The sequence below is a fragment of the Silene latifolia genome, chromosome X, assembly GCF_048544455.1.
Source record: "Silene latifolia isolate original U9 population chromosome X, ASM4854445v1, whole genome shotgun sequence".
In the NCBI taxonomy this organism is placed as follows: Eukaryota; Viridiplantae; Streptophyta; class Magnoliopsida; order Caryophyllales; family Caryophyllaceae; genus Silene; species Silene latifolia.
Genome location: NC_133537.1, coordinates 252,068,231 through 252,089,441, shown reverse-complemented (window position 1 = coordinate 252,089,441; position 21,211 = coordinate 252,068,231). Strand labels below are relative to the sequence as shown.

At 39.2% G+C, this 21,211-nt stretch overlaps 1 protein-coding gene across 1 annotated transcript; it reads right to left on the bottom strand.

The window, feature by feature from the left end:
• Positions 1 to 19,713: 19,713 nt before the first annotated feature.
• LOC141619933 (uncharacterized) lies at positions 19,714 to 20,445 on the bottom strand. The gene is made up of 3 exons (XM_074436937.1): positions 20,419 to 20,445; positions 20,069 to 20,287; positions 19,714 to 19,947 (listed from the first exon to the last, which is right to left on the bottom strand). Exons 1-3 carry the CDS (start codon positions 20,443 to 20,445, stop codon positions 19,714 to 19,716), a joined length of 480 nt encoding a protein of 159 aa, XP_074293038.1.
• Between the last annotated feature and the right edge of the window lie 766 nt (positions 20,446 to 21,211).

The window sequence follows — 21,211 nt, the reverse complement described above, 5'->3', positions numbered from 1 at the left end:
TTCGCACAGAGAATGCAGCTTCGTCTGTTTTGTCTTCCTTTGATCGCACAATTGCTTTGTGCCTTTCTTCTGGCAAGATAATGCCATACACCCGACTCAAGGCTGGAATTGGTTCCTCCATCAGTAGATTAGTGCGTTATCCACCATAAACCGCATCATCAAGGCCCATTAAAAATTGATGTACCTTCTCCTCTTCCTTTTCTCTCAAAATTTCTTTCCCAGCTCCACAAGTGCACCTTGGTACACGGCTATAACTGGCCAATTCATCCCATACCGCTTTCAATTTGGTATAGTACTCCACTATGGTCAGTTTCCCTTGTTTTAATTCGCTCAATTTGAACTTTAGTTGATGGATCCTAGGTGCGTTTCCCGTTGCATACCTTTCCTTCAACTCGTCCCAAATTTCTTTGACTGTTCCCGAGAAGGCTATGCTGGCATATAGCTTCGGGTCTATCACGTTTCTCAATCACGTCTTCACCATGGAAAAACACTGGCGCCAAGCAACATGCTCTACCGTCTCTACTTCTCCTTTGGCTACTGTCGGTTCTTCGATTTTCCCATCAAGAAAATCCAATTTGTTTTTCGACTCAAGTCCCATCCGAACTGCATCAGACCAATTATCATAATTATCACCAGTAAATACAGTTTGTGTAATCATGATACCTGGGCTGTCGGAGGGATGGAGGTACAATGGTGATGACTGTGGAATAGCCATCGGAATTTGCTTGCCATCGCCTCTAGTTGTGCCGCCGCTCTTTGTCATGATTTCTTTTCTTTTCTTAACCTAGGTCACTGGTACCATGAAAGAATTTGGGAAAGATTATGTTATTATTGTATATCTCAATTACAATACAATACATCGTTTATATAGCATCTAATGACTTGCACAATAAGACATACCCTAGCTAGTTTATGAAAACCCGAGATAAGGAAACTAAATCCTACGTACAATATATCATAATATAATATGGAATATCGACATATACGGAATATCTTCATAAGACAATCTGGGCTCCCACACCCTTAGCAACAGCAAAGCTAAGTCTAGTAAAAATGTAAGCGGCCACCCGAGCCCCCGCATCCTGAAATACCGAGAATTTTTGGATCCGCTTGAGCAAGGCAACAACATCCGAACCCAGCTCCCCAAGTGATGAGAAAGAGAAGGGAAGGAAACCATAACCCACTGCCGCACACAAATCCCCGTACTTAGCACACTTACGCTAAGCAGCATCAGCAACAACCCGGCCAGGCACAAATTCCGTCATCCTAGTCTGAGTCAAAGGAGAAGACCCTGTCAAGTCAACGCACACATCACACATTCACACCCTCTGTCCCAAGAATAAAGCAGCAAATCCGCAGGACGAAGAGAACCACCATGCCCGTCAACCAAACCGATATCAACCTCCTTTCCCGCAGAAATACCAGATCTATAGCAGATGTCGAAAAGAGTGTCACAGACGAGGTTATGCCGATGTTTAACACCGACAGTACCAGTACAAGAAACATCGTGGTCCCCAAAAATATCATCAGCAAAAACCCGAGAGCAAGCAGGACAGGGCCTAGATACCGTGAATAACGGAACACCCAGACATACCCAAGCACACAACGGTAAGTCCTCCCGTTCATAGTCTGACCCAACCCCGAGATAGGAACCGCACGCAACCAATCAGAGGAGTGAGAACCCTGCTAAGACTGCCACAAAGCAAGCTGGCGTGGTGTCAAAGAGAAAACAGACTCTGAGGCAGCAACAACCGTCGCGAAAATTATTATTATTTATATTATTATTATTATTGTTGTTGTTGTTGTTGTTGTTGTTGTTGTTGTTGTTGTTGTTGTTGTTGTTGTTGTTGTTGTTGTTGTTGTTGTTGTTGTTGTTGTTGTTGTTGTTGTTGTTGTTGTTGTTGTTGTTGTTGTTGTTGTTGTTGTTGTTGTTGTTGTTGTTGTTGTTGTTGTTGTTGTTGTTGTTGTTGTTGTTGTTGTTGTTGTTATTATTATTATTATTATTATTATTATTAAGTAGGCATTTTGAAAAATAAAATAAAATTAAAAGTGCGTAATACAAAATACAAGTGTATATTACCTAATATTCATATATTATATATAAACCAATTTTCCAGATTTCAAAGCCATATTTATTGTTAAACTTTCCTTTTAAGGATTATTAACATGTGCCCTTAGGGCACATTTTAGAAAAACTCTATATATATTAGTTTCATCAAGACGATAAGCCAGAGGAGTTTCATTACCTGCATTTGTTCATATTGATCCTCAACTAGGCACTCCTATCACGACTATTTATATTATCACATCATTGGATAATAACGCTCATTTATATACTCATGTCTAATGATAACACCCGACGTTACAACCCGTGTAATATTGCACGGATTAAAAACTAGTATATATTGTACAGTAGAAAAAAAGCAAAGAACACAGGAATTAAAGGGCAAATAACAAATCGTAATGGTATACCCTACAATGATTAGCTGTAAAAACACAAATGAAAGAGCAAAAAAACCTAAGGCCATCTTTATCAACAAAAATGGTGATCGGTCAACGAATTAAAAAGGCCAAAAATAAAGATAAATTGCAATGAAATACATGACCGTTCAGCAAAACAAAGAAGAATATGGGCTTCTACAACCAACTTGACCACATTTCATGCCCTCTATGATGACCGTCATGGGTCACAAAATAATTGGGTGATAGCATCTCTTAAATAAAAATAAATTACAAAATCAAACTAACCCAATAATAGTTTGACATGTGGCCATATTTTTAGTAAGAGAGAAAAGGTAGGTTAAGGTGGTCATTGATAAACATCAAAAAAATAATGTAGATTAAATAAGGTGGTCATGAATATAAAAGTAATATTTATATATGTGACCTAGGTTATGACCTTTCATTGATAAAGAAGGTCTAATCAACAAAAAATATAATGTATCTACCAATCCATGAATTTGGCATATTGGACTAATATATACACTGAAAGTAAACATGAACTAATAAGATGTAAGAATCTATAAGAAGGGGAAAAAATTGTGCAGAGGTTAATGTGCATAATGGTGTGTATTTATATACCTAACCAATGTTTTAGACTTTAGAGCTTTTATTTAGCTATATAATTTGTTCCCTAATTTGGTAGTGGTATTTGAATTGTAGTTAAACTCACTAGTATGCGTAACCTTATGTCAAAGTTTATCCTATCTCATATCTCAAAATTAATCTACACTTTTTATCACTTGTTTTAATAACAAAAGTCATAGTCAATGAAATCGCTTCAAAAGTTTCTCTTTTAATAATAATAATAATTATTATTATTGTTATTATTATTATTATTATTATTATTATTATTATTATTATTATTATTATTATTATTATTATTATTATTATTATTATTATTATTATTATTATTATTATTATTATTATTATTATTATTATTATTATTATTATTATTATTATTATCATCATCATCTAATCCACCTATCTTAGATATTTTACATATTATATTATTATATCCTATTTCCTAGCAATTTCTTAAAAGCTTCCTTATATATATATATATATATATATATATATATATATATATTCCCTTCACCCATCACCTTAAATTCTATTGCTCACAACTACAAATCACAAAATATAGAGAGGGAGTTAAGAGAGATAAAAGAGAAGGAATTAGAAACAGAAGGGAAAACATCCATCTTAAGATTAATTAGTAAGATCTTATTTTCATCTTTTAATCAATTGTTTACATATGTAAGTTTGACCATTGACAACCGCCTTTGACCAACCACCATTGACCACCACCGTGACTGACCAGAGGAGCTTTGACCGGCGTTGACCGCCTTGACCAAGGGTGTGACACTGTAATACTCCGTATTTTGATAATAATTTATGAAAATAATTTATGTAATTTAATAATTGAGTAAATGACATTTCTAATAATATTTACAAATAAGACGTTAATTGGATAATAAAGTAAGTGAGTCGGGAATTTAATTCAAAGCCAGATGAGCCTTGAGTCATGTGAAATAGTTATTGGCTGATTATATTAGGTCTATTATGAGTGGTAGTCGGGATTCGATGCGGGATTTAATAATAAAATAATAAGTATAATAATTGTATAGTAATTATATGGTAATAATCGAAATAAGGGAAAGGTTTCCTAATTGGCCTCATATGCTCTCTAATTCTAGACTATAAATACCTAGTAATCTGAAAAGTAATTCATAAAAGTAGAGGAAGGAGATTTAAGAAGACGGAAGAGCAAGCGATAAAGGTAAGACCGTCTCACAATTTAATGTATCGATTTTATAACTAATATAACTCGTAATTTAGACCACCTCTAGACTAGCCGTGACCTTGACACTGACCGTGGACCATCAGGGAGTGACCGTTGACTACCGTTGACCACCGTTGACCGAGGGAGTGGGGTGTTTGCAGGAGGTTTTTAAGGTAGTCGTGTTTAGCAATTGACACGGGTTACGAACTCTTTTATTTGACTCGTCTGACCTGGGCTTGGTGGGGCTGGGTCATGGGGTCGAGTCGACCACAGTGGGTGGTAAGGGGCGGTTAAGGGTGGTTGTTTGCGCATGTGGTTGGCCGGAAAACGTGAAACAGGGGAGGAGCTATAGTTGTTGTTGGTGTCGGTTTTTGGTGGTTGTTGTGGTGTCGTATTTGGGTCGAGCGGAAGAGGGGCTACCCCTGGAACCACCGTTGGTCAGTGGTGGTGACAGTGGTGGCCAGTGGTGGTGAGGTGTTGGTTGTGTCGGATTTTAGTGTGGTGTTTAGGGCGTAATATTGTAGGGTGCTGGTGGCGGTATAGCGAGAGGTTAAGGTGTGTCTATGTCCGTTGTATTGCGGACCAGTGGCGGCCAGGTTGGGTGGGGTTGTCGGAGTCGGGTGATGATCGTAGCTAGTAGTTAAACGTGAGTTGTATGTGACGGGTTTTTGGTAATTGGTAATGTGATGGTTGTTAGGGCATGAGTTTGAGAGTTATAGGGGACGGTTGGGTTGGTGTTTGAAGGTCATCGGGGGTCGTGGCAGTGGAGGCACGAGGTAGGCGAGGGTGGCAGTCTTGGTGGCCGTGCGTGGGTGTGTTTAAGTGGGTGTTTGGGGAAGGTGTTGGACACGGGATTTGTGTGTGGTTTGTGTCGTGGGTTTTTCACGTGGTTTGTTATGGGATTTGGGTTTTGGTTTATTTAGTTTTTAGACGGGTTAACTTGGGTATTAATAAGTAATCGGGTCTTGACTTTAATGAACGGGTTTTCGTATTATAATTAAAACGAGAATAATTATACGAGATTATAATTAACGTAATTAATTAATTAATTAATTAATAATTGATAAAATTATTTAAACAAAGTAAATAGTTAGTAATTGTAAATATTATAATATTTTGATTAGGTGACGGTTGTGAAGAATTATAATTCTATTGCTTGAGCTGCTTTATTGGAATCGCTTGCCAGGTAGGGATAAATCCTACTCAACTTTTACTCGATAATGTTTGTTGGATGGTTTGTATTAAAGTGAATTGATCGTATGTGAATTGTGTTGGTTGATATAATCGTAATTGTTGGAAGGAGGATTTATATTGCATATGTTGGTTAATAATATCGTAACTGTTGGAAGAGAGAATTACATTGTATATGTTGGTTATATTGTGGTGGAGTATTGTTGTAGTATTAATAGATTTATTCTGGCAGATATTACTTATAGTAATGTGGAGTGGTTGAACAGATTTATTCTGGCAGACGATATTTATCGTATGTACTCGAGGCATGCCCCAGATTGGTTTGCAGGCCATCTGGTGGATATTACTCAACTATATCTTGAGGCAGACATTAACTTTTGGTAATGTAGTGTGTGTTTACTCACCTTCGGGTTGAGGCTGCCCCGGCCAGGGATTGGTGGGATGATTAGTGTGACGAGTAGAACTTGGCTTAAGTGTGCTAAGTAAAAGGAAGGAGCACGTTGCTAGGGGATTGTGCAATATAAAAAGGAAATCGGATTATTATCGTATGTTTTTGTTGTTATTATTTATTCCTACTCAACCTCGCGGTTGACTGTGTATTCGTGAACACCTGCGGTGAACCGTTTTATGGGGAGCAGATTTGACAGGTACTAAAGATTAGCTGACTTGGGAGCTTATGGGAATGCGTGAGGACTTGGACAACCTACCTAGAAGTCTAGACCACAAAGAAGGTTTTATCACTTTATTTATTTCTGCTGCGAGTTGTAATTAATTTATATTATGTTTTAGTTGATTACTTTGTAATAAACTTGTAATCGTTAAAGTTTTAATTTAAAGTACTTTGGTGAGTTGAACTTTGTTATTCACTACCTCGGGAAACCGAGACAGTAACAGTCCTATTTACTTGGGAATGTCTAGCTAAAGGCTCCTGAGTAAATGGGGGTGTTACAGACACCCCCATATACCAAGGAGCCTTAACAAGACCTTCCCTAGCATATAGGGGCATCACCATCTCGGTTGCCCGAGGACAGTAATAATCAAATGTCGATAAAAGAACAATTAAAGTTTATTACAAGTGATTAAGCAAACTATGATAAAAAGATACAACCTGAACTACTATCAACTAGGTGGACTACACTTCTGTCATAACTCGTGAAAGACTCATCCCGCCAAGTGTCCAGCTATCATCCAAGACATCACCTGCTAAGACTGACTGCTCACCATAAGGGATCACGGCAGACACAACAGAAGCAAACAAGAAGACAAAACCACACAAGGTCAGTAACTGAAGAGACATACCAACCACTGACATAACAAAGCAGACACAATAGCACACACATACCAGCCACAACTCCTCCAATGAATCATCGTCACCGACTGTCTACTGGACCAACCCTGCCAGTGGGGGACCGCAGCCGTTCCCACCTAAGCCCCGCTCATCATACCGAGCGATAACCCTGTCCCATTAATGTGCACATCCCCTCCCGTGGCGGGCTCCATGGAGGGCAAAATTAGGGCGTGAAGCCACTCCCGCAAGTGACTCCACTCAGGGAGGACGCACCTCAAGAACCAGAGACAAACAACACAATCAGCTATACCAAAACAACGACCCCGAAACAACACAATACCAACCGACCATCACAATTAGACCACCACACCAACACTACAGCAATCAAATCACATCAAAAGACACTATAGACATTCAACAGTATTGAGTAGGCGAACCTACCTTTAGCGCACCGCATCGATTCCACTATCGATCACAAGATGTCAAACAACCACGTAACAAACCTATACACACAATACAAACATCTATCACAACCACTATAACCCTAACTGAGATCAACAATGACAATGATTGATACCCGTCGTTGTGAGTATCAAAAATAATATTTATAATTTCCAAACTACAACTAGCAAGCGGTAGTAAGGGTCGATCCGCAGGGAGGTAGGGAGTTCTAATTGTCTTATTTCGGTCTTATGAATTTTCTGGGGGGTTTTGATTTGGATTATTTCTAAGTCTAAATGCATAAATAAAAGGCAAGTAATAAAAAAGAGATGTAAACAATAATAAAAAGAATGCTAAGACGGTCGGTTCACTGCGACTACGACGGTATCTAAGTAAGTCTGATAAATCACGATAGGTGGGCAAATAAGAAGTCCTCTCGGTCTAACTTAACAAGTAGCGCCTCTCATCCTATGCTACTAGTCCCTAGGTCTCACTAATACTAGCTCTCGCCCTGAAGAGTGATTCCTAGTGCCTAAATTACCTATCTTTCGATCTTAGCAATTTAGTCGTCTCAATTTATTAATCTATTTTCCCTCCCCTATCTCTCGATCTTGTGGGTCGGTCAAATACTAAGCATTTAACAAGTCTCCTCTCGGTCTCGTTGTCAAATATTACAATTAAAACATTGAAACGGTGCTAATCTATCGCGCGTCAGTCGATCGACCACTAAGCCGATCGATCGACCAACGAGTCGATCGATCGATGACTAATCGATCGATCGACCAAAGGCCGACATCAGGTTTACTAATCTACGTCGTCTTAGCCACGATCCCCTCGCATCTTAGCACGGGGTATTTAGCTACTCATAATAATTCTAACTATAACTACGAAAGCAATTAAAGCAGTAAACGGAAGCATGATTAAAACGATTTAACAGTAAATTCGCAATAAAGAAAATTACGGCTTTAGGGAACTAATCTAGCAATTCTAACTACGAAGATAATAAACTTAAAGACTGAAATTATGATTGAGAAATACCGAAACTGAAGGCCGAAAGGAAATCCAGATGCAAAATAGCGAACATTATTGAGAAACTAAAATATTTGAATAGAATGTAAACTATGCTAAAATCGAGACCTAATGTCTCTCCTAAAAACTGATGAATATTCTGAAAACATAGGTTAGTTTATATAGGAAAAATCATGCGTAACCTTTATTCCTAACCTAATCACAATGGGCTTTGGAATTCTCGATCTTTTAATTTGCGCATCAGACCCGTTGTTCAGTCGATCGACCATAAGCATCAGTCGATCGACTAAGTAGCAGCAAACAGTAGCTACTGGAACCCGTGGGGTGGTCGATCGACCACTTGGACCATCGATCGACCAACATAGTGCTGCACTGCATTCGACGAATTCTCGCATCGCGCACCGATCTTAAAACAGCTGCCATTTCTTCGTTCCTTGGTCAAATCAGGCGTTCTACGCGGCGTTGGAAAGATAAGAGGATAAGCTTTCACCTCCAATTGGAATCACTCGATTATCAGGTTAGAACTCAAGATATAGTCATCTGAAGCAGGCTGCAATGTCGAGAAGCACTTCTTTGCTTGTTAAACTCGTACGCACCCATGCTTTTGCTATCTTTAGGCCTTGAAATGCGCACCAAGCTCATTCCTCGAGTCAATACTTCATATCAAATGCAATGTCAATTACTTAGGGATGGATTCGGCTCGATTTCCGCTCAATTCTTCATATTTCTGCAATAATAGACAAAAACACGAAAGTAGAGGAAAATAGGGAAATAATGGCATATATTGCACATTTGAGCTCTGAAATGCGTGTAGAATAAAGTGTGAAACATCATATTTTAGACACGCATCAAATCTCCCCAAACCAAACCTTGCTTGTCCCCAAGCAAGAACTAGACTTGATCCTAAAACCTAATGGAACGAGTTTAATCTCAGAGCGAAATGCAAACCGAATGGCCAAAACCAATTTAATGCGACAACTAATAATCAATTAGTGACGTGAATCATGCAAACGAGTTATGGAGTCGTCAAAGACATGCTGAACCGTCAACTGTAGAGACTTGTCAAATTGGACTCTCACGGGTCGCTCAAATCACTCAATAAGCACAGGTGAATAATGTATAAGATAGAAAGAAGTAATTTTGTAGTGACTCTCACCTAACTACGACCTATGAAAACATGCCAGCAATAAAATATGAAAATGACCTCTACGACCGTACATACGCATTCCAACCAAACAGATGACCAATGACACATGCCGAGGTATATATGGGATATGTGAGGTATGGGTAAGAAGAGGCAAAACATTTTATGGTAAAGTGGTGGTACAGGTGATCAAGCTAGTACCAAAACGGAACCAAGTGGCAACATCCAGCTTCTTGCTCATAAACAAGCGAAACGGTGCTATAGCAAGCACAAAACTCACAATCTCCAAACTATCAAATCAATAAACTCCCCATAGGATATAAATGAAACATGGGAGCAAAAATCGCCAAAAGATAAGGATTAAATTATGCGAATTGACTTCTTCCTCGAATCTCAGTCGATCGACCATATTTGGCGATCGATCGCTTAAAAAAGATCTGAAACCTCTTTTTCATTTCTTTTTCGAATCATTTTTTTTTCATTTTTTTCTTTCTTTTTCTTTTGTTTCTTTCTTTCCTTTTTCATTTTCCAAACATCATCTCAACAGAGCATATGCCCCCAAAAACGAGTAACAACCCCAAAAACACAGACTACTAGCTTGACAAGGACAAAGCTAAATGTAGGACGTAGTAATGGGACAAAAAAGGTCATTTTTGGCGTGTAGTGAAGCTTATGGGTAAAATGAGAAAAGGCAACCTCTACCACATGTGTCAACAAACCACAAACCGAACGCATACAGGTATTAAGTAGATCAAATTCATATTCATGCAAATTAAGAAAACATGTCTCATAAGGAGTACTACTCACATTCCTAATTAAACCGGTCATGAATGTCACCAGTTATAGGCTCTAATTCTCAGAAATATGATGTAGTTTGCCAAAAATCAAAGTCAAGTCTCAAGTTCAGCAAGAATGTAACAAAAACTCGTAGATATGCATTTACGATTCTACTAATAACATGTTAATCTAGCAAGGCTCAGGCAAAACAGGTGCAAATGCAAAATCATCATAGAAATACTACCGTTCCGACTCGACCTATATGCTAAAATAAACGTGCATTTTATGGAATTTTTTGAAATTTTTTTGGCTTTTTTTTGTTTGAATTTTTGTATATATATAAGGGAAATGAAATAAACAAATGCAAACTGAAATGTAAACGTGAATGCAAGCAAATGAAATGCAACGCAAAACCCTTCCCCAAACCAAATCACACAATGTCTTCATTGTGCAAAATCATGTAATGAAAATAGCAAAGGAAATGGGATTTTGCGATAAAATAAACAAATAAGACATGAAAAGGACTCGGGAACTCACAAGACTTTAAAGCGCAAAAAGGAAACCTCCCAAACCAGCGTGAGCTAGGGTTTTTTCAATGAGCAGCATGCTACCAATAAATACGTGAAAAGATAAACAAATACCACGCATAAAACCGAGAAAACAATAATGAAGCGACAATTATGTGCAAAGTTAAGAGAAACAGAAGAAAACAGAAATGAAACGGAAAATAAAGTGGAGAAAAGACTCCCTCAACTCCGCAAATTGATCAAACACAGCAGGGGAATGATCGAAAAACAAGTACAGCAGCGAACATGGTCGATCGACCACATCACCCAGTCGATCGACCAAGGTGAACAGGAACAGAAACTCCTGGAAGTCGCAGCTCAGTCGATCGACCACAAGGGCCAGTCGATCGACTGAAATACCTGCTGTAAGTTCTGTTTTCTTCTAATTAGCTCAATGAATTGAACTAATGAGGTCTATGAACCTGTAAATACACAAAATAACGCGCCCAAAATTGCACAAAACCCAATTGTAACAGTCTAAAGACGAAAATGAAACTAAGCACACACTAAGAGTTTTTATTTCTAAACAACTATGAAGTTTATTCGCAAAACTAAATAAATCACATCCGGGTTGCCTCCCGGCTAGCGCTGGTTTCAGACAGGTCCCGCTCGACCTTTTTTCTTCAGCAGCTTACTCTAATGGAGCCCAATCAAAACAACTCAAGGCTCTCAGCAACCTATCATACATCTGCGCATGTGCTACACAAAACTGTAAGTAGCACCATAAGATAGAAATAGCATAGGAAATCAAAATGTAAAAACATTTAAGCCTAACAAATTTCCTATGGCAGTTCTTAAAATCATCCACAAAATAATTCTGCCCTCCAGCTAAGGGCGGAATATAAAAGCTCAAGTTAACCACAGGTGGAGAATTAACGAACTTAGGTGCATTCGATTCAATAATAACGCGAGTAGAATTAAAATACTCGACGGGTATGACATGTGAGGTGGAGGAGTCCGGTCAACTAAGGAGAAGGTGGATAATCGTCCCAAATGCATGGGATGGTAAAGTCAAATAGGTCAATGGGGTCTCCGAAAATAGACTCATCATCATAAGTATCCCATTTAACCTCTAGACTATCACTCTCCTCATCGCTAGACTCGTCAAGATGGAGGTTCTCAAAGAGAGCCTCCAAATCATCCTCACTATCGGTGCAAGAATCATAAAGGGGTTCTAAACTATCCTCATAAAAAGGATTGTCAACCACGCTAATGGTCTCCTCTATGTCTCCGTCACAAGATTTCCTAGATTGGTTTCTAAGGTCTCACCCACCCCCTCATCCGAGTCAACATGAAGAGAAAAAGTAGGTTTAAGAGATTCAGTAGCAAACCAATTAAAGAATTCTAATACCTCAATTACGGGGATCCCTTCGAAATCCCACTTACCTATAGACTCGAGGTATGCTCGCGTAGGGTCATTCATTTGCTTTTAAAAATGGTGCAGCATATTTGGAGATCAGAAAAGGCATCTCGTCTGGGCTCAATAAACTCCCAAAGTCTGGCTAAATAAACACCAAAGATTTCGTTCTCTTCCTGCGGAAAACTCAGAAGGAACGACATGAGAACGGTCTCAAGGAACCGAAGTTCCCTGAGACTAAAGAAAGAAAGACTAAAATTAAAAACAACTAAAACTAGCGCTGCCTCCCCGGCAACGGCGCCAAAATTTGATACCCGTCGTTGTGAGTATCAAAAATAATATTTATAATTTCCAAACTACAACTAGCAAGCGGTAGTAAGGGTCGATCCGCAGGGAGGTAGGGAGTTCTAATTGTCTTATTTCGGTCTTATGAATTTTCTGGGGGGTTTTGATTTGGATTATTTCTAAGTCTAAATGCATAAATAAAAGGCAAGTAATAAAAAAGAGATGTAAACAATAATAAAAAGAATGCTAAGACGGTCGGTTCACTGCAGCTACGACGACGGTATCTAAGTAAGTCTGATAAATCACGATAGGTGGGCAAATAAGAAGTCCTCTCGGTCTAACTTAACAAGTAGCGCCTCTCAGCCTATGCTACTAGTCCCTAGGTCTCACTAATACTAGCTCTCGCCCTGAAGAGTGATTCCTAGTGCCTAAATTACCTATCTTTCGATCTTAGCAATTTAGTCGTCTCAATTTATTAATCTATTTTCCCTCCCCTATCTCTCGATCTTGTGGGTCGGTCAAATACTAAGCATTTAACAAGTCTCCTCTCGGTCTCGTTGTCAAATATTGCAATTAAAACATTGAAACGGTGCTAATCTATCGCGCGTCGATCGATCGACCACTAAGCGGTCGATCGACCAACAGTCGATCGATCGACGACTAATCGAATCCATCGATCGACCAAAGGCCGACATCAGGTTTACTAATCTACGTCGTCTTCGCCACAGATCCCCTCGCATCTTAGCACGGGGTATTTAGCTACTCATAATAATTCTAACTATAACTACGAAAGCAATTAAAGCAGTAAACGGAAGCATGATTAAAACGATTTAACAGTAAATTCGCAATAAAGAAAATTACGGCTTTAGGGAACTAATCTAGAAATTCTAACTACGAAGATAATAAACTTAAAGACTGAAATTATGATTGAAAAATACCGAAACTGAAGGCCGAAAGGAAATCCAGATGCAAAATAGCGAACATTATTGAGAAACTAAAATATTTGAATAGAATGTAAACTATGCCAAAATCGAGACCTAATGTCTCTCCTAAAAACTGATGATTATTCTGAAAACATAGGTTAGTTTATATAGGAAAAATCATGCGTAACCTTTATTCCTAACCTAATCACAATGGGCTTTGGAATTCTCGATCTTTTAATTTGCGCATCAGACCCGTTGTTCAGTCGATCGACCATAAGCATCAGTCGATCGACTAAGTAGCAGCGAACAGTAGCTACTGGAACCCGTGGGGTGGTCGATCGACCACTTGGACCATCGATCGACCAACGGCATGCACTGCATTCATTCGACGAATTCTCGCATCGCGCACCGATCTTAAAACAGCTGCCATTTCTTCGTTCCTTGGTCAAATCAGGCGTTCTACGCGGCGTTGGAAAGATAAGAGGATAAGCTTTCACCTCCAATTGGAATCACTCGATTATCAGGTCTAGAACTCAAGATATAGTCATCTGAAGCAGGCTGCAATGTCGAGAAGCACTTCTTTGCTTGTTAAACTCGTACGCACCCATGCTTTTGCTATCTTTAGGCCTTGAAATGCGCACCAAGCTCATTCCTCGAGTCAATACTTCATATCAAATGCAATGTCAATTACTTAGGGATGGATTCGGCTCGATTTCCGCTCAATTCTTCATATTTCTGCAATAATAGACAAAAACACGAAAGTAGAGGAAAATAGGGAAATAATGGCATATATTGCACATTTGAGCTCTGAAATGCGTGTAGAATAAAGTGTGAAACATCATATTTTAGACACGCATCAATGATGATGATGATGACATACCTACGCATAGCTATCCGGCATCAAGACCGCTACCCGACTCAAGCAACCTATCCCCATGGCATAAGCATCTTCAAGGACCTCAAGGAAGGAACTATGGTGAAGGAGAAGGAAGAGTGACGACATCTAGGTTTAGGAAATGAATGGCGGAAATGACTTAAGGTTTCACAAAACACGATATATAAATACTCGCTGTAAACACGATACTCGATCGAGTAGCTAACATACTCGATCGAGTGGCCCCTACTCGATCGAGCCTCCCATCTACTCGATCGAGTGGCCTCGACTAGATCGAGTACCACACACCCAACACTTATCATGACACAAGATATCTCTCGTAAGGTTTCCGAAAGACCAAGACAAGTCACTAAGGTCGGTCAATGTCAGTCAACGGGTCCCTAAAAGGACGGGTATTACAGTCTTTCCCCCTTAAAAAGAACTTCGTCCCCGAAGTTCGACTCATCCTCTCCCGAACCGCACGACAAAGAATCCAAAGTCAACACCACCGTTTACCCAACATAGAGCAACAAAACTGTTTAGAAATACTATCCCACTACGTTTGTTCATCAAACATCATCATCATCAACCACCTAACACACGACACACACACAATCCTCAACAAGCCACTAACTTCCTTTTTGAGTTACTGAACGCATACCATGCACCAACACGACCAACTCGACTATCATTTATACTACTACATCAAATTATTCAAACATGCACCAACACAACCACGAGACTATACTTTCATTCATCACCGACCAACAATTACCAATTACAAGACATACAACACCGCGGTCTTATCATAGATTCAAAACAACACATATTCCCGACTTACACCACATATGTTTCATTATACTCGATTACTTTGACCCTACAACACAATCCTGCTAACAACATTGAATTCTCAAGTCATCACAACAAATAACTACTGGAATAAAGTATACAACATGCCATTTCATTCAACAATTGTAAATTCTCACTCAACTATACTATAACCACTCATGAAGTTAACCTAACAATCATATAGAACTATTCAAACAATCACTCAGGTATTTTAAAATACCACAAAAATACTACAAAATTGTTATAATTACATCATTTTTCTTTTGCGACATTACTCTTCCCCTCTTTAAAGGAACTTCGTCCCCGAAGTTCACCGTCAAACAACCTCCATGTTTCTCAACCCGATACATTTGACATCCCATTGACATGACTCATACATCAAAAACAACATGGATTCATACTATAACACAATCTACTTTGACATTACATGATTACAATGCCTACAAACATAAAAACCACTAAGACTACGTAATACTTCGTAGGACATATTATTACCAACTGGCACCAAATGCATTAATTATTCGTTATATGACCAAAAAGTACAAACGACAACATTATAAACATAGTATTCGATTTATCCAACTTAACTGCATACAGACTATAAAGCAATTTAGACACCACTGAAAACCATGTGAGTGACCAAAATGCATACGCGACTTATGACAGCAACAAATGCTTTCTTGACATTACCTAAAATATGAAAAGAAACATTACCTAACTTTGTGAGACCAACATATACCAAGGAGCCTTAACAAGACCTTCCCTAGCATATAGGGGCATCACCATCTCGGTTGCCCGAGGACAGTAATAATCAAATGTCGATAAAAGAACAATTAAAGTTTATTACAAGTGATTAAGCAAACTATGATAACAAAGATACAACTAGAACTACTATCAACTAGGTGGACTACACTTCTGTCATGACTAGTGAAAGACTCATCCCGCTAAGTGTCCAGCTATCATCCAAGACATCACCTGCTAGGACTGACTGATCACCATAAGGGATCACGGCAGACACAACAGAAGCAAACAAGAAGACAAAACCACACAAGGTCAGTAACTGAAGAGACATACCAACCACTGACATAACAAAGCAGACACAACAGCAGACAAACCAGCCACAACTCCTCCAATCAATCATCGTCACCGACTGTCCACTGGACCAGCCTTGCCAGTGGGGGACCGCAGCCGTTCCCACCTAAGCCCCGCTCATCATACCGAGTGATAACCCTGTCCCATTAATGTGCACATCCCCTCCCGTGGCGGGTTCCATGGAGGGCGAAACTAGGGCGTGAAGCCACTCCCGCAAGAGACTCCACTCAGCCGAGGACGCACCTCGAGAACCAGAGACATACAACACAATCAGCTATACCAAAACAACGACCGTGAAATAACATAATACAAACCGACCATCACAATCAGACCACAACACCGACACTACAGCAATCAAATCACATCAAAAGACACTCTAGACATTCAACAGTACTGAGCAGGCGAACCTACCTTTAGCGCACCGCATCGATTCCACTCCTGATCACAAGATGTCAAACAACCACGGAACAAACCTATACACACAATACAAACATCTATCACAACCACTATAACCCTAACTGAGAACAACAACGACAATGATGATGATGATGACATACCTACGCTTAGCTATCTGGCATCAAGACCGCTACCCAATTCAAGCAACCTATCCCCATGGCATAAGCATCTTCAAGGACCTCAAGGAAGGAACTATGGTGAAGGAGAAGGAAGAGTGACGGCATCTAGGTTTAGGAAATGAATGGCGGAAATGATTTAAGGTTTCACGAAAGACGATATATAAATCCTCGCTGTAAACACGCTACTCGATCGAGTAGCTAACTTACTCGATCGAGTGGCCCCTACTCGATCGAGCTTCCCATCTACTCGATCAAGTGGCCTCGACTAGATCGAGTACCACACACCCAACGCTTATCATGACACAAGATATCTCTCGTAAGGTTTCCCAAATACTAAGATAATTCACTAAGGTCGGTCAGCGTGAGTCAACGGGTCCCTAAAAGGATTGGTATTACAAAGGGTTTGACCGTGCTGTTTGAGTGTGTTTTTGGGTGTTTTTGGGATAGATTCTTGTCTTAATCGTTATTGTATTGATAGATTAGTGATTGTATGCATAATATTGCTTGTCTTAGGTGACGGTTTTATTGAGGAACATTATTAAATTGGATGGCTTTGCTATTTATCGAAGATTTGCTTAAAAGGTAGGATATCTACTTAACTTCCTTGTTTGTTAAATCAATGAACTGTTGAATTTCTTATCCGACGGATTATGGTCACATTGTTTATCGTAAGATGAATTATTATTGCATTGTTGGCATGAGACAAATTGTTATTGCATTGCTTTTATGATAATTATTCCACCATGAGATTTTGTTGCAATTGCTGTCTTGTGGGCATCGTATAATTATTTTACTATCACTGCTGGGTTGGTTCTCTGTTTGTTATTGGCCTTTTGGAAGAATATTGGTATTGTGATTATGATTATTGGTCGGCCAGGCACGGGGATGTTGAAGTGCCATGGACCTGCGCGATTGTGGTCGGCCAGGCACGGTGGTGTTGCTTTGACCGTGAACCTGAGCGGTGTTTGTGATGTGACGGTGTTTGTGGTATTATTATTATTATTTTTTTTTTTTTTGCAAGAAAATATACCTCATTTTTATTCTTCCATATAGGGAAAGAAAAGAAAAAGAGGGTAAAGACTTACAAGCATAACCCCTAAAGAGTAGGGAAACCTACTCCTCAAAAAGAAAGTCCCATGGAACTACCCGTAAGACAACAGTTGAATAGCTATGCTAAAAGAGCTATGATGATGCAACATATGGAGCATACGAGTTCTGATGTCCATCCTGAGCTGGTGAAGGACTTGGTGAACAGTCCTTTTTTGTCCACTAAAAATGCGATAGTTCCTCTCTTGTCAAATATAGTAGACAGCTGCAACAATACAGCATTTAGCCCAACCACACTTCCAATGATTTTTCCTTGATCGTCTACTAAGACAGCAAAGCTCAGTCCAGTAATCAAAGTTGCGACCAGAGAGATTCATCCAATTCAACAGAGATGATTATTATTATTATTATTGTTGTTGTTGTTGTTGTTGTTGTTGTTGTTGTTGTTGTTGTTGTTGTTGTTGTTGTTGTTGTTGTTGTTGTTGTTGTTGTTGTTGTTGTTGTTGTTGTTGTTGTTGTTGTTGTTGTTGTTGTTGTTGTTGTTGTTGTTGTTGTTGTTGTTGTTGTTGTTGTTGTTGTTGTTGTTGTTGTTGTTGTTGTTGTTGTTGTTGTTGTTGTTGTTGTTGTTGTTGTTGTTGTTGTTGTTGTTGTTGTTGTTGTTGTTGTTGTTGTTGTTGTTGTTGTTGTTGTTGTTGTTGTTGTTGTTGTTGTTGTTGTTGTTGTTGTTGTTGTTGTTGTTGTTGTTGTTGTTGTTGTTGTTGTTGTTGTTGTTATTATTATTATTAATATTAATATTAATATTAATATTAATATTATTACTATTATTCTTACTATTCTTATTCTTATTATTATTATTATTATTCTTATTAATTAGGATCTAATTAAGATTAAATTAGAGTGTTGGTTACAGATCCTTACAATCTACAAAGGAGGCCAGAGTAGCCCCCTAAACCCTACATAAAAAGCAAGTAAGCCAAGCTAGAAATCAAGGCTATTGAAAGCCTCATCATCACACCGTGATCTCAACAGTACTAAGGGGGTGTTTGGTTGAGGGTGTTGGAATGGAATAGAATGGATTTGACTGATTCTAGTGTTTGGTTTGAGCATTTTGGAATGGAGTTAGAATCCACCCCAACCCCTTGGAATCCCATACCCACCTTCCCACTCAGGTTTCTAACTCCATTCCCCCTCCATACAATTTTAGAGTGAACCAAGCAATAAATAATGGGTATGGGGGTCTGAATCCATCCCCTCATGGTATCTCATTCCATTCCAATCCATTCCGACCTTTTGAACCAAATGGCCCCTAAGTACTTTATCTTCCAGTTGAGAGAAGAGGAAGAAGAAGCTACATCTCGAAAAATGTGTCTGTTCCTTTCACACCAGATCGAGTATATATTGCAAAACAAAGCGCACCATCTTTGCTTCTCAGCCAACTCCTCCCTCTATTATGGAGTTTGAACCATAAGAGAATATCCTTCAAATTTCTCTTGTAAGGGACACGAATCCAGGTAGAAATTGTAGCCCATATCTCAGATGAGTAAACACAGTCAAAGAAGAGATGCTTGATAGATTGAGTCAGCCTCTCACACAGGGCGCATCTGTTGACCATTACAAGCCCCCTATTGCAAATGTTATCAACAGTAGGAAGCTTCCCCTGAACAGCCATGAGTCCAATCACCCTATGTTTGGGGTAGTTGAAGGAGTCTCCTAGAGTCCTATGCACAGAGAAGCTAGCCCCTTTGTTCCTCAACTTATCATAAATCAAGTTCTTGTAACGTGATTGCATTAACAGAGATTCGGCCTGTAAACTGTCACCAGCTACCTGTAATAAACTATCCCTGGGTTTGATTACAATTCCCCAAAACCAGGAATGAGCAGCAGTGATATTGAAGTCCCATAGACTATCTCCCTTGAGAATATAGGCATTGACCCACTTCACCCAGATGTTAGAAGAATTATTAGTAATATTTTTGACCCATAACATCATTTAAGCTTTATTCCAGCTCAAAATTTCTTTTATGTCAACCCCACCTTCATGTCTAGGCTTACAAAGACTAGACCAACTTTTAAAAACTAGTCTTCTATCACCATCCTTGATACCCCACATAAAATCCTTACACAGCTTATTGATGCGCTTGACTATACCCTTAGGCAAGAGAACACTTGCTCCCCCAGAAATTATTAATGCCAAATATGACTGAGTTAATAAGAGAAACCCTACCTGCATAGCTCAATTACTGATTTGCCCAGTGAGTGATACATTCCCTTATCTTGTCCAGCATTGGATGGAACATTTGTTGTGTAAGTCTAGAACTAAATAGAGGAAACCCAAGATACCTCACAGGCAAATCCCCCTGAACAAAGCCACTGGAAGACAAAATGAGAGCTTTCACAGGAGCAAATACTCCTCCAAAGTACAGACAAGATTTCATTAGATTGACCTGTAAGCCAGACATTTCAGCAAACTGCTTAAGGCACTTATCAACTGCAAGGAGAGAAGGGAGGTCTCCTCTTGTGAAGACAAGAAGATCGTCAGCAAAAACTAAGTGGGTGAGCTTAACCTTCACACACTTAGGATGATAGGGAAAACCAGGATACGAAGGTAGCCTCCTCAACAACCTTGACAAAACTTCCATGCAAAGAACAAAAAGATAGAGGGAGAGGGGGTCCCCTTGTCTCAGCCCCCTCTTACCAGGGAAGAATCCTTCCAGAGAGCCATTAATACTCAGAGAGAAATGGGAAGAAGTGATGCAAACCAGAACCCATTTAGTGAACCTAGGAGGAAACCCAAAAAGATGCCGACAATTAGCAAGAAACTCCCAATTTACTGAGTCGAAACGAAAGCCTTTCTAATGTCAACTTTAAGAATGCACCTGGGGGAGAGCAGGCTCCTATTATACTTTAAAGCCAATTCATGGGCAAGAATTAAGTTATCAAACAAATCCCCCCCCCCCTCTAAAAGCAGCTTGCTCCAAACCAACAATACTACTCAAAATAGGTTTTATTCTATTAGCTAGAATCTTACTTAAAGTTTTATAAAAAACCGTACAGAAAGAGATGAGCCTATATTCAGTGACAGAAATGGGGGCAGTGACCTTAGGAATCAAAGCAATAATTGTAGAGTTGCAGCTTTTGGCATTGACCCCTTCTGAAAAAATTCCTTTACAGCAGCTCGGAAATCATCCCCTATAATACTCCAACTATATTTAAAGAAACCTGAAGAATGCCCATCAGCTCCCGGGCTTTTATTTCTGTCAATAGAGAATAATGCTGATTCAATCTCATGATCAGTGACCATTGCATCCAAGTGAGAGGCATCAGAGAGAACAGATTCTGAGAAAAGGCCATCAGGAATAACAGCCCGAGTCTCAGTGGAACCCAAAATATCCTTGTAATAATTAAGAAATGCCTGTGCATCAGTAATAGCTCCTATAGTATTTCTACTCTTTCTCACAGCAATACTGGCATAGAAATATTTGGTATTA

Coding starts and splice junctions, on each gene's coding strand:
- LOC141619933 (XM_074436937.1), bottom strand. CDS start 20,445: ATGGCTCTCTGGAAGGATTCTTCCCTG. Junction 20,288..20,418: donor TCTGGAAGGATTCTTCCCTG/GTAAGAGGGGGC, acceptor AAGTGTGTGAAG/GTTAAGCTCACCCACTTAGT. Junction 19,948..20,068: donor TTGTTCAGGGGGATTTGCCT/GTGAGGTATCTT, acceptor TGAGCTATGCAG/GTAGGGTTTCTCTTATTAAC.